Genomic DNA, 14,908 nt, shown 5'->3' with positions numbered 1-14,908 from the left:
CACAGGATTTGAAACTGGATCCCCTGACTGGCTGTGAGCCGTGCTGGGGCGATGGCTGGGGCAGATTGATTTCCTGCTCACCTGTTTGCTTTACTACTGGAATACAAACTGAAGGTGGTTGTTTCTGAATGAAGCAGATTTCACTACAGGAAACAGGAAGATTGGGCAGCTTGTGTCTGGTTTGATTATTTTGGAGAGTGAGAGATGATTTTTGTTAAAACTGCTGGCTGCTGTTCTGTTCCTTGTAATCTGTGCACATACCAGGTGTCAGCTCTTGAGACCAGCAGTTAAGTGCCTGGAAAGTGCCAGAGAAAAAAGGTTGGTGGCTTTGGAGACATCACACAGCTGTAGTGCCCTGCACTTACTTATCAATGTATGCTCCTGTCTTGGGTGGTCAAAAATTTAAGTGGGATACTGCATTTCCCCATAGCTTTCTGAAGCAGACCTTGAGTTCAAATTTTGTGGTTTTTTCCCCCTTTGCATAAACTTTTAGGTCTCAAATACAAGTGCTATGATACAAAGGTGGAAAAATTGAGGGAGCTCTAAAATACATTTGAAGGCAAATATTAACAAGTGGCATCTAAATCTCTACTCTGCACCTGTGCTCTACGCAATAATAGGTCTCACCATTTTTTAAAAGATGGAATCAGTAACAGTTTCCCTTTTGCCAGTCCTTTCTTCCCATATTCTCTTTAACATTCATTTTCCATTGGTATTTCTACTTATCCCAGGCTGTGGCCTGGGGCTGCTGCCTCTCCCAGCTACTCAGACATAGGAACAGTAGTTGTGCACTAAAGGGTATTAATAGAATGTCTTGTTGGTTAGAAACTGTGCTGTCACCACAATGGAACAGCCTGCCTTAGGGGCTACAAATGAAACTCCTTGGCTTAATTTTTATTTATGCTGATGTTCTAGTTCTCTTATAAAAGTTGCACAAAACATTGCTGAGGAAAAAAGTGGGCATTTTTCCCCACTGTCTGATGGAGCCATTTGTACCTGAATGATGAAATGCTGTCAGTTGAGCTGCATTGTTCTTACAACTACTCTTGCATAGGTATAAATGATTAAGTGTATAGAAATGCAGAGAAACAACATCGTGAAGTCATTCTGCAGCTAAGCCTAAATGAAAACTCTGCAAGAGCTTTAGACACTGCATGGATCAAGGAAAAAAGGATGGCTTGAAGGTTGTTTTGTGGTCAGCGCTAAGACATGTAAGCACCTTTTTCTTTGATCCCATTTATTGTTACTTCAGATGACCAAAAGCCTCACTCTGCTTTGTAAATAAACAGAATCCTACCTTTGAAAAAAGAGCAGCGATGACAAAACTAGCTTTAAAGATAAGAGGCAGTTTTGTTAGAGCAAAGTAACACTAGCAGGCTTTTGTCTGTTTGAAAAATACACTGACGTTATGGTGTATGTGCTCTTGGCCCACATGAATCTGGGCAGAAAAAAGTCTTTATTTTGCAGATCACTGCTGACTGCTCCTAAGTTTGCTACATGTGAAGTATTTGGATATGTAATGGTGTGTGACTGCCTTGCTCTGCTCTGCTTGTGCCAAGACTTGAGTATAACAAAGTAAAACATAAGGACAGAAAAAAATTCAAACCCAACCAACCAAAACCCTCAGAAAAAAACCCAAACCTTGCAGTGTTGATTAATCTTATCAGTGATGTGGGTCAGGCTTGCATATCAAGGTCTTCAAACAACTTGCATTTTAAGCACAATCTTAAAAGTAAAATGTTAATAGAAGAGAGAAAGTTTTAAGTCCAAGGCAGCCTGAATTTGCTCTTGGATCTGCAGATAAACTGATTTTATATAGGTAACATTTATCTAGAATGGGGTTTTTTTTCCACTATCTGATAGGAGTGCCTGTAAAATGAGACAAACCACTTCTGTGGACTGGATTGACTGCATCAGTTACTGGATACTGGATAGTGTGTGATTCTCTGGTTCTTTAGCAGATATTTCACTGTGGATCCCATAAATGTTCACACTTACAGTTTAAGTGTGATTGATTAAAATGGTCTGTTTTAATCAATTTATTTCCTCTTTTAAGTTGCATCTACCCAGAAAAAAATGTCACTGATGTTGAGAAAGTTCATCAACAGAAAATATGATCAAGGAACTGTTTTTATTTATTTTTGTGTTACTTGTATTACAGGAAATGAGTATGTCATTTCTTGTGCCTTTCTGTGAGGTTCACTGCTGTGGTGTTTTCCTAGAGTATTTTTTTATTTACAGAATTTGACTGTGAAATTCTTATTCATCTTTAATCAGACTCATGTTGACAAGAAGCCAAAGTTTGCTGAGTGATGTACAAGTCACAAGTGTAGAGAGAGGTAGGGAAAATCCCCCTAAATTCCCATTATTGACCAAGAATGGAGAACTTGGAGTGGAGGGCCCAAGAGTGAGTGAAGTCCTGTCTGAGGAGAAAAGAGGCTTTATACTTGGATACATCTAACCAGGCTCTTTAGTTTTCGAACCAGTCCCTCTGTGTCAGAATTCTCTGTAAAGTAGAAACAACAGTTTCCTAGGGCATCCCTTCTGTTCAGCTCTCTGGGGTAAGGAATAGAGAGGGAGCTTCCTTGAGGATAGGAGAAGGTCTGTGATCACTTGTGCTTGAGGACAAAACCTCCATGCACAGTCCTGTGGCCACATCTTTTCAACAAGACGGGCTCTGATGGGGAGATGAAGTCCTCACGTTCTCTCACTTGCTTTTCAGTGAGCCAGAGCACACATGCTGCAGGCCAGATTTACAAAGCAACTGAGTGTGACAGATGAAAGGCTGGTGCCCATCACAAGTACAGGGCTAAAATAACCTCTGGTTTGCTGTCATTGTCAACAAGTGCAATTTATTATTGTGGACAAGGCACCCAGGAAAGTGCCTTCTGCTTTCTTTGGGAATCATGCTCTGCACTGCAGTGCTGTGATTGTGCCCGACACGTTTATCTCTGACTGGCTTTCTCTAGCTGTTTTTTGACTTTTTTTTTTTTCTGAGAGTTTATGCTTATGTGAAGCAGTGGTCTGTGTCTACAGGAGCCACTTGAAGCTGCAATGGGTCCTCGGCCGATGGAGTCACAGACTTGGGTCGATGCTCACGAGGCGCAGGGGAGGCAGCTGGTGGCAGTGGTTATGTAAGCACTGGTACAACCTGGGCTTGTCCTTGGAGGAAGAAGGTTAAAAACTGACCCTAGGAGATATTAGGGAATAGGCTTTATCCAGGTTCCTAAGACTTCTCCTAGTTCCTCACCTATACAAGATGATGTAACTTGCCCCCATTTCCTCAGAACCTGCTGAGCTCATTCTGCACCAATGGGAATGTCAGGCAATAGCTGTACTCTGATTAAACAATGACACTGGGGCTGATTTCGTGCAATGTATGTGCTACTTTCAGTTTAAACTTTAACGAGAAAATACACCACCTCTTTTCCATTTGCTCCACAAGGTGCCTGAAGTGTCTTCTTCTAGATAGTCCTACTCATCAAACTGTATGCAACTCAATCCTTTTCCAAAATCAAAGCTTGATGAAGAATGCTATGCCATGGCTGTCATCAGGGCAAGAAATTGAACTTAGCAGTCTTATTCAGTTAAGTACTGAAAATAAAAAACTACAGTCATTAATCTACATAGATCTGTTAAAAGTTGGATTTTCTTCTTGTGAAATAGTTCGATTTTCCATTTGTGGGCTTCTGCGAGTAGTAACAATACACTACATGGTGGAACTGTTTGTTCATTCTAGAAGAGGACATTGATGTTAAAATTTATGTTAAGTTGTTGAATTCTTGCAGACTACAAAATCTCAGATCTTTATAGCAGGACCACAACTGCTCAATCAATTAATTTCTTTAAAACAATAAATATTTCATTACTTATTATTATAGCTCTAAAAATATAAATCTAATTTTAATATTCTAATCAATTTAATTTAATTTAAAGGTTTTTTTAGTTATACAATTATAGGCAAAATATACAAATTCTTCAGATAACTGACTTCTTATCCCTTAAGGTCTAATTTATACCGAGATTAATGCCCTATTAATTGTATCCTGCTAGAAAGATCTTAGTAGTCTTTAAACAGAAATAACTGAAAATAAACCAAACTATTTGCCACTAGTTGACAAATGGCAGTTCACCACAGAAGGAGCTCTGTCCCTGTTTAACAGGTAAGTTTTGGTTACTGTTGAGAATAGCTAGATGAAAGCTTAAGGTCTGAAAAGTCTTCCTCAAGTTCATCAAGTTCCTTATTGACTTCCGAATCACTGCCACAAGCAGTTGAGTTTAAAGCTGCCTCACAGGTGCGAGAAGTGTCTGGGTGTCCTTCAAATTCCACACCACAGAGCTCAGACTCTGTTGCAGCATCCATGCATTCTGTGGTGTCTTCTGAAGAGTCCTCCCTGCTCGGTGTGTCTGTTGAGCTCAGTGACAGTGATTCACACTTCTTTGGTTCCTTTAAGGACAAGTCCATGGTCTCAAGGAATTCTTCACTTTTTGTAGCTTTCCTCAGCCTGCAACCTGTTTTGGTAAGCTTGAGCTCCTCTATCACATCCTCCTGCAGATCCAGTGAGTCCAAGGATTCCTGGCCTGCATGGGTGAGCTCTGTCTCGCTGTCCTGGCCACAGCCGAGGTCTGATTTCAGCACAGCCAGCATCCGGCGCATTCTGCCCTAAGGGTGAGGCAAGAAAAGGATGACACTTCTCCAGCCCCAGGGCCCCTGAGCACTGCTCACACTCAGGGCTGAGCTCTGACAGAAGGAAAGGGACACTGCTTGCAATCAAGTGACTCAATTAAACACTGAGTGTCACTAAACTGAATTGACTGCTGGCTGTTCTTTGTCACCGTACCTGTGACTCCTGATCTGCCATGATCCATGAGTGAGAAAATCTCATTTATGGAGAGAGGCTCCCCACTGAGTATTCTAGTTACCTTTATCCTCAAATATACCAGTGCATTTGCCCTGCTCTTTGCAAACCTCACCTAAATCATATGCAGAGACTATTATAAGGGCAGCACATACCTCATCAAGGTGGTTCTTATTTTCTTCTATATGGCACTCAAACAATTGATCCAGAACCCTACAAATAAAAAATCAAATTGTTTCACAGGAGGAAAACCAACTTTTACCAGACGTACAAAACCTAATGAATAGGTTTTTATTTCCATTTCTTAGCTGAATGGCACCTCTAAGACTGTTTTAATTCCACTCTGTCACAAAAAGGGCTACCTGTAGTCAGCAACCCACTGGACACATGCTCAGCGGGCAGACCTCAGCAGGCTTTGGGCAGCCCATGGCAATCGTGGGGTGACTGGTAGCACAACTATCTGTGTGTTTGGGCTGCTGGGCCTATGTGCTGGGAGAAATCAACAGTCTAGTGGTGGTTCTAGTGGCATGCTGAAGTGTCCAAAATCTCTTAGATGCACCATAGTGGCTGCTATACACAAGAATAATTAAAGACCAGAAATAAAATCCAGCTTTAGTAAAAAAATCCACAGAAAAGGTCTCAGTCCTGAGAGCTCTCTCCCATTTCTTAGGTGGAATGAGAAAAAAAAATCTGTAAAGCAAGTGTTCTTTGAGAGAAAGTCACTAAAGAAAGCAACAACTAAAGTACATAGATTCTGGAACAGAATTCCAGAAAGTCAAGTGAATTTAACCTAGCTTACACGAGAAATTATTTTTAAAAAGTACAAGAAGGGTTCTAATGGAAGAAAACATTACTGTAAAAGAGCCAGAGGGAGATTGCTCTCAAAATTTCTTGAAGATTAATTTTTTTACTTGGTGTATTTAGTATTCTCATTGACAGCCTTGACATAAGAAGAAAAATAAGAGAGCATAGTATAGAAAAAACAACTGGGAACATTATCAACCCAGAGCAAGATCAGAATATTACAAAATTAGGCTGCCTTGAATGCAGAAGTTCAAAATGGGTTAAGATTCTGTATAAATGTTCTATATATGTGTAAAAATACTGCATTTTTTTGCATAAATTGGAGTTCTTTATTAGAAAGAACCAGTATCATACTGAAAAAAAAAAAATCTGATTTGGCAGCTAGTGAACTTTTATCTCAAAGAGAATGTAACCCATGTTGAAGACTGAATTCATACTCGAACAGGAAAAAGGACAGAAGGGGGACAAAGGACCCATTGTGTAAAAGAATAGTAACTCAGTTTATTGCTAAAACAGACGTTGCAGACTAAAATGAGTTCTTAGTATTATTCTGCCTAGGGTTCCAGATCAGTTTTTAACAGAAACTTTTATCTCATGGTACACAGCAGCAGATCAAAGTCAAAAATCCAAAGGTATTTCCTAGTTCCCCTTTCTTACATAAAGCAAAAAAGAAGAGGAAACAAAACAAAAGCAAGGGCTAACTGTGTATTTGTGTGTATAAAGAAATGATTACTAATCACTACTTATTTTACTTATGGGTTTCTGACATAGCATTACAAAATTGAAAACAACTCTAACCTACCTGTTAGAAAATAACCCAAGTCTAAGAATTTCATTGGTTACATCTTCAATGAAAGTTAAATATAAAAGCTCCTCTTCTCTGCAGAGAGAATAGAAACCCCAATGTTAAACACTTTACCACAGAAACACATATGACATATTTTAGTAGGTTTAATCACCTTCACAGGAAAGACCATTAAGAGAATTTTATAGTTCTTGTATCAGGAGTTATTTTTCACAAAAGATAAGGCTATCACAACAATGTAAGCCTTTCAGTCAATCTGGATAATAAGAAAAAAATGCAAAATATGAGACTGTTAGAAAGGTGGCAATGTGCTTTGTCTTTATGCTAACTTTCTCTTGTGGTATAAATTAGCACAGAGATCCCAAGTGAGGAATCAGTGAATCTTGGCAAGCATTCAGAACCTGCACTGCACTCAAGAAAGGGGAGCAAATTGGGAAGAAAATGTACAATTGCAGTTTGATGCTCTGTGTAAAAGCTTCCAAGGGAGCTTCTAGAGAACCTGACTGCAGCTGAAAATTGCTGGTCCTAAATGGAAGCTGAGGAGGATTTAACTGCTTATTTGGCAGCATCCACTCATTTCAACATATCTCCTTCATGTACAAAATCTTGTTAGTGTGAGATGTGACTTTCACCTCTTAACTCTATTTTAATGCCTCTAAAAGAGTTATTGTGTCTAAACAGGACACTGTCCTGGAGTCTGCTTGAAAGACAACAGGAAAGAAGACTCCAAAAGGAAACAGTTCAGTGTTGTTTCTCTTTCATAGCATCTTTCTAAGTCTCCCAAAGCATCCAATCAAACTATATTGAGTCATTCTCCAGTCTTAATAAACAGAAAACAAAAAATGGAATACATCTTGCATGATTCACATTACATAAAATTTGTTATCATCTCTAAAGATTGTAATTTTGGTTCCCTCTACAGTCAAGAAAGTTACCTACAGCTGGAATTTGAGACCTCAATTATAAGCCTTAAGTTAGGCAAACACAAGCCTGTCCTACACCAAAGAATGAAATGACTTTCCCAAGGCGACTTGATGAAGCATTAGTAGTGTTTCTGAATACAACTCAAAACTCTTCTAATTTTTATCAAATTTCAGTGCAGAAATGTGGTAAGAATGCCTTTCAATTTGGTGTTTCGTTTGCATATATTTGCTTCAGAGATTACAGACTAAAAAAATGGAAACAAACTATAGGCACTGTACAATCTTCTGAAGTTATAAAGAATTTTCTTAATTTTTAGATTCACATAATTTTTTAAAAGTATTGTATGTTTCAAGTTCATCAGTTTTGAGGAAAGCTTACAGTTTGATGTTGTAAATGAGCAGAAAAATGGTTTAAGTGTACTTACTCTGAATCAACAGTCCTCCTTGGCGAACACCTCTGAGTATGCCATGATGTCTCTCTAATCAGAAAATCAGAGGGCAAGAAAAAGAACAACATTCTAAACCCTTTTTATACCACTTGAATGTAATTTTCTTCTGGAGCCATGGAGTGCCATTATACTATTTCCTTTTCTAAAAAACCCCACCGTAACACCCCTAAATCCTGCTCCAGCAGCAAAATCCCCTGCCAGCACTGAAACCTGAAACACTATGGTTCAAGAGTATTCCACTGCCTCACTTGATGTATTTCAGATGCTATTCAATCTCTGTTATCCATAAGAATGCTTTTTTAACTCAGAGTACATTTTTATTCCTCATAAAAATGCCTTTGTATGAAAAGGCCAGAGAGCAAATCAGTGAGTCATGCATGACACTTAGGTCAGCTATGAGGAGAACCAGCTCAGAACCCTTGGGTTCTGGCCTGATTTCCAACACTGCTCTTGTATTGTAGCAATCCCAGTATTAAGTTTTCAGAAAAAGATGTGGGAATGCAGTGTTTAGTTATAGTACTATATAGTCTGCGAGCTCAGATGTAGAGAACTAACAACTGTATTAATGTGTCATCACTCAATTCTGACAAAAATACTCATATATTTATTTCAGAGCTCTCTTTCTTAATTGGTTTCCCAGCAGAACTTATCACAAGAAAATAATGAATTTTGAAGTTGGGAAAGGCCATTGATATAAAAAAAAAACTCAACAAGAGTTCTGTGAGAAGAAGACTTATAAAGAGAAATGCTACTGAAGACTTGTGGCCTAAGGACCAGCTGTATAAAAAGGAACATTTCAAATATTCCCTCCAGCTGTTAATCAGGCACCTTAGGTTGGAGCATTGACATTCATGTATTTCTCTCTCAGGCTCATAGCAAGTACATCGTTTATCTTCAGCCTACAACACAGAAATAAAAATCTTTATTATCAGTGCAAATATGCAGCAAATTTTACTATTAAAATGAATCTAATAACTCTCTGTGATTAAGCAGTCCTAGAAATTCCATGTGTTTTCTGAGAAACTCTGGGTAAACAGATAAAAGGGACACCTTCTTCTGCTGTAAAGTCATATACCAATTATCTATGACCTTAGCAGATATTTGACACTGCACTTATAGAAACAAAAAACCAAAAAAATTTAAGAGATCCCTTCATGTCCCAGTGTTTTTTCTTATAGTTTCCACTCAATGTTCTGAAATTCTCTCTCCTCTATGGAACTAATTCATGTCATGGCAACAGAGAGAAGAACACCTAAATCAGCTGTTCAGTGCTGTGGCAGGGATGAAATGGGGGTGTGTGTTACCCTACAGTGATGGTGGTGGGTATTACCTTTGATGCAATCTGCTGTTCACTCGTAACTTTTCTCACATACACTTTGTCTCCAGATGAAAAGCTACAAAATTGAGAGAGGTATTACATTTCCAAGGAGACTACTTTCAAAATATGCAGGATGAGAATACCAGTGCCACTGTGGAAATGTCTCATCGGCCTGAACAGAATGTAGTACTGAACAGTTCAGAAAATTTCTGCCAGATACATAGGCAATCCAAATAATTATTTAGCTGCATATTAGCAGGGGATAACTAAAGTTTTCAAAAGAATTGTTCAGAATTAAGAATGGACATGATCCTAAAATTTAAAGTGCACCAGGAAAATAGATGACTTACAGCTAGAATATCAACAGTTGCAATACAAAGCCAAAGCTATTGTAATTCCAGTCTTAGGGAAATCCCTAGTTTATTCTATGACAAAACTGGAGTTGGACATGCAGGCATAGAGGACACAAAAAGGAAAAGATTTCTCTTTACAAGGCAGTATCAGTAGAAACAAAACTAAATCAGAACTATTCTATTTGCTAAGAAGTTCAGTGCAAGAGAAGGACACTAATTTTGTTTCAAGTATTTTATATGGGGTATATCTGAAGGTATTTAAATTCAAGTGATAAAAAAACAACAAAGAGCTGCATTCAAGAGTTAAAAAAGGATGTTTGCATGATATATTAATTAACAGACTGGAAAGCATGATACTACAGGTGCAATAGTGGGGAACTACTTGCATGCTTATATTGGTTAATCCTTTACAAGCCAGAACTATACATCAGAGAGAATAGGGAAGAGAGGGAATGATTATCACCAGCAGATGTAAGATTCCACAATTTGAATTTAGTGGCACTTCATATCCCATCTGTAGATTAAACAGGTTGTTCCAGAAAGAAGACAGCAAAATACACTAGTGAAAAAAGGAACATCACATTCTGTTCTAGCTTTTGCTAAGGCGTATCTAGAGTAACGTCAGAATAATTATTTTAGTTTCACACAAATGTAATGAGAGCAAAACATCTTGCTTTTATGAAGATACTCTTACGGTAACATATAAATTCCAGAGTTTCAAAATAAAGTTTCAGTCTCTGTACCTGATCACATCAGTCTGTGTTTGAGCTTCCACAAAATGCCTGTGGCGATTTTTCTTCTTCCTTCGAGCAGCAGTGTAATACCTGTAGTCTGTCAGGGCAGGTTTAGCATCTGATATGAGGGTGCGTGGAGTAAAAGGTTTGCGGACCTTGGTGAAGCATTCCGAGTGCCTCTCCAGGAGATCCCCGCCGCTCGCTCCGGGGTTGTTTCCTTGACACCTCCTGGAGCAAGGAACGCTCACAACGTTCTCGGTGGAGCGACTGTGTGAAAACGCACAGTGCTTACTCAGCCTGGACACGCAGACACTTGAGCTTGAATGATAAATCCTGGACGTGTTCCGAGAACGTTTCCTGGGCTGTTTTACGGGACTGGAGTGAACCAAGCAGTGCTCGCCATGAGGAGATGGTGATCCTGACAGGAACCGTGCCTCCCCAGCACAGGCCAACAGATTGTCTTCTATTGCAAACAAACTCTAGGAAAAAACAAAACAACACGTGATTGCATTGCAAGTTACCTGCTTTGTTTATGATGGTACTCCCAGCCATTACTGTTAACTTGGAGGTATTTTCTGTGTAAAAAATTTCAATTTTTGTAAAATCAAACTAGTTTCACAGCAGCCTCAGTGCTAACAGATTTTAAAACCTAGTCACTGGAAATAAGAGAGTAATAAACAAATGGTTTGATTCAGTAGCAAAACATTGGTGCTCTGTTACAGAATATTGATGACTACATCAAACCAAGAGTTTAATCAAAAAATTTTTAGAAGTCAAGAAATCATTGCACTGAGGCAAATTATTTTATCTTGATATGCTCTGTTCATACCACTTGGGCAAGCTAAGGTACACATTATCCATAATTATCCCATGCTTAAAAATTCAAGATTATTCCTGAACTGTATCATGACACTGTGGCAAAGACAAATAAGACAGAAACACAACTAATTTCAAGTGACATTTTAAGGTGGAGTTTTTGGTTGGTTTGGTCATTTGTTTGTTTTGTTAAATTAGAAAGAACAATTAAATAGAAATTTTATTTCAGTCATAGAGAGAGTTTTGAAAAATTTGCAATGTCAAAGCATAAATACCTGGACAAGGTAGGCACACTTGTAAAGTTGCTTTACAAAGTGTCTGAAACACTTTACAAAAACAGCTGTTTTATGTTCTTTTCCCACCTAGGATACAGCCACCCACCAAATATTCTGTCAATCAGTGAAAATTATGTATGACATTTTACAATCCCCATGGGCAGGCACACTGCAGAACTCGAACATTAAACCAGAAGCCTATCAGCAGACAAGATTTTGTATAAAGCAATTTATGCATCCACACATGTAACTATTTATGAAATTCAAGTTCTGCTACACAGAACTGTATGATGCCGAAAAGATGACTCCCACTGTGTGTACTCAAACTATCTAACACCACAACTCTCAGACAGTGCTTACAGTGCAACAGTGAGGGAGACAAGCTGGGGATAGTGTTATTCTGGAAAATCTCACTGTTGCACCATGCAATCAGCAAGGCAAAATAACAGCTGAATTATAACAACTGAGAAAATCCAATTCAAAACCAACAGCTAACTTTCTAAAATTACTATAATACTTTCCTAACACTAGAGCAGTTCACATAGGTCCACATTATCAGCAACAAAGTGCTGTAAGATTTTAAAGAGAATGTATACAAGTAGAGGTGTTTCCTAAGAAGAAAATTCAATTTCTAAGGCCACTTGAGGTTTTTACCAAGCTTTAAATTTAGTTCAGATAGGCTAACACAGAAATTAACTTGTCCATGTACCTCCACCACCTGAACAAAGAACAGGAAGATAAGGAGAAACCAGTACAGACCATAAGCACTGCAGTGACCAAAGGAAGAAAAGGAAGATATTTTCTGTTTGTGTTTCATTCATCTCTATATGCTTCTATCAAACAAGTACAAACCATTAAGCAGAAGCATTACATTACTGAAGTTACTGAAGGAACATGTGCCCTATGGGAAGTCTGAGAATGAGTGGATGCAGTACAGTATGACTGACACATACGTTGTGAAATGCATTTATTTATGACATACAACCATAATGCTAGTTGAGAAGATTCACAGATTCACTGAGCAGCCTATCCTGATCTCACAACTAAGCTATATGGAAACTGCTTTGAGAGAGTGACACTGAGACAGAAATCCAGTGCATTTCCAGTGGGGCTTCATTGCCTCAGCACAATATATATTGAGAAAATCCTCAAAAACACTTTTTGAAAATCATCAGCTGATTAAGATGTGGATTGAAGGCTGGATGGGTGATTTTCCCCAACAGGCAGTGACAATGGACTGAATGCCAACAAAAATCACAAAAACAACTGCAAAAGAAAGTGCCGTGGAGATTGTGCAAGATAATCAATACTTGTCCTGAGACTTCTGAAGTCTCCTACTGGGGTGGGCATGAAGAGTAAAAAAACCCCAATGACCAAAACTGGAAATCTTTATACATTTATTAAAAATTCATGACGTTATAACCTACAAATATATAGTATAAGAGTAATATGTTACTAGTAAACCAGTAAGATATAGTGTAGTATATTAACCTATATAATTGGTAGTATAGCTTGTAAATATACACAGATTTTCTATTTTACCATTCAACCCTAAAAAAGGTGTTCTGAAAAATTCTAAGCAATAGACTCTTGTATAAATAGTCCATTTTCTCATAACATTGCTATTGTTATTGCTTAGAATCTACACTATTTCATTCTTTTTCCTTTCAAACACAGTATTTTAAATTAAAGCTCAATTATGATGAATATACATTTTGTAGCATGCAGCAAATGCTATTTAGAGGAATATTAAAAAATGCAAATATTTTATCATGAAAATTAAGTCACAGATCACAGTGCTGTCACACCATATATTCCCTTCATATATTTCCTCCAGAACCATTTTCTCAGTAAGACCTATCTAAACTATTCCAGTACCCCAAAATATCCAGAGTTGCTGGTGCCTAATGCAAAGAGGTTTTTTTTCAGTTAGCTGAGGCAAAATAAGCTCTTCTTGATAGTGTCTCACGTGAGTCAATTGTATTTTACTACTACAGCATAATTAACTGCTGAACTGATAACATGCAGTTACAATGCCAAACAAATGCCTGTGTTAGCAAGCAGAATAATGAGGCTTACCAGTGAGATTGTTTGCATATAAAGTAGTTGCAGTGGTAGCTCAGCACTATAGAAAACAGATAAGACTGGAAAGTTTCAGCATCCACCTATATAGATAAAAGCTAATTCCATACCCTTCAGTGTATATTATAAACAGCCTAATTCTTGTAAATGCTTTACTCTCAGTGACTAGATCAGTTCATTGAGCTACAATATAAATTGGATTGTAGACACATTTGTGAGCATATGAGGACTGGTTCCCTGCATTATGCAAAGTAATTATTAAGAAAAGATACGAAGTTCTACTAGCCAATTATTTATCTACACCTCCTGAAAATTACCTATTCTGTTCCTCAGAAGCAGTTGAGTTGATCCACAAGATAGAGGCACAAGGTTGACATGGCAATATCCTAAGTTTAAGCAGTCCTTATATATGAGGAAGCTTAGGGCAGTTATCTTCTCTTTCTCAAATATTTCATAAGTAGAACAGACCAAGTAGCTTGCTAGTGACTAGAGAGAATTGTAACCCAAAGTGCATCTGTGTCAGCTGTGAGATGTACTCCTTCAAATACTGAGAAAAGAATGTCTTTCAAAGCCCTTACCCTGAGGCAAGACTTTACTACTCAAACAGGGAGAAGTACACTCTAAGTAGACAAAGAAACAGTATCACGAACAAGGAACTATGGCACTTCAAAAGATTTTAAGGAGTGTCACAAAATTAATACAAATATGTGAAGAAATTGGAGCCTCTGTGAATATATTCAGTTTGTATCCAGGTATCACTATTTTTCAAAACTGTGTTCCTGGTACACTCTTTCATTTTGTGCACGTGTGTGTGTGGGTATCAACTCTATAATGTGGTAGGTTCATACTTTTATCAGATACTGTGATGTTATTAATAAGGGATATTACTGAGTGTGCATTAATTCAAACAACCAGCACAAAGAGGTGATTGTCACCATGAAGCCTGAAAGGAAATCGGAACATTCCTAATGAAAACAACTTTGATGCTCAGAAGGTTCTTCTGCTTTGTTTAGTTACTGACATCTCCCATTATGACAGAACTAATTTAAGCATAATACATGTTCAGACTGCTGGTATCATAAGAGTATAATAAATCTTTAAATATAAAGCATTTGAGTAGGCATTTCACACAGCCACACGTGTGTTGCATAAAAAATTAACAAGAGACTAGAACCAGCTAATGGTGTTTCCCAATCTGTATTTCATATGCACGAGCAGATGGCCACAACTTTCATTCTTCAGAAAAAAAGAATCTCAAAAAACCGGCTGAAAGACATCTTGAAATTTCAAGGCAATGGCATACTTCAAATGGTTGAAAGAGAAAGTTTAACCTCCTGTGAAGCAACCTTCCTTCAACTGACTTTTGGCACTGACTAATTTATTTAAAAAAAATCCTTAGCTGCCAGAAACGCCTATTAATAGGATTACATGAACACAAGATCTGAAATACCAAGTGTTGCTCAAATCAGTGATCTTACTGATGCCCAGCT

General features: G+C 38.0%; 1 protein-coding gene across 1 annotated transcript in view; it reads right to left on the bottom strand.

The window, feature by feature from the left end:
* Positions 1 to 2,112: 2,112 nt before the first annotated feature.
* SPATA7 (spermatogenesis associated 7) overlaps positions 2,113 to 14,908 on the bottom strand; it is a 34,157-nt gene continuing 21,361 nt past the window's right edge. The window contains exons 6-12 of the mRNA XM_063399120.1: positions 10,255 to 10,724; positions 9,171 to 9,234; positions 8,669 to 8,739; positions 7,817 to 7,870; positions 6,466 to 6,543; positions 5,015 to 5,072; positions 2,113 to 4,663 (exon numbers count right to left, since the gene is read on the bottom strand). Of these exons, the coding sequence (XP_063255190.1) occupies positions 4,175 to 4,663; positions 5,015 to 5,072; positions 6,466 to 6,543; positions 7,817 to 7,870; positions 8,669 to 8,739; positions 9,171 to 9,234; positions 10,255 to 10,724 (1,284 nt within the window). The 3' untranslated portion in view covers positions 2,113 to 4,174. The remainder of the gene's footprint in view (positions 4,664 to 5,014; positions 5,073 to 6,465; positions 6,544 to 7,816; positions 7,871 to 8,668; positions 8,740 to 9,170; positions 9,235 to 10,254; positions 10,725 to 14,908) is intronic.

Source organism: Prinia subflava, chromosome 5 (genome assembly GCF_021018805.1).
Source record: "Prinia subflava isolate CZ2003 ecotype Zambia chromosome 5, Cam_Psub_1.2, whole genome shotgun sequence".
In the NCBI taxonomy this organism is placed as follows: domain Eukaryota; kingdom Metazoa; phylum Chordata; class Aves; order Passeriformes; family Cisticolidae; genus Prinia; species Prinia subflava.
Note: the sequence above shows the minus strand (reverse complement) of the source record. Positions and strands in the feature narration are given on the sequence as shown.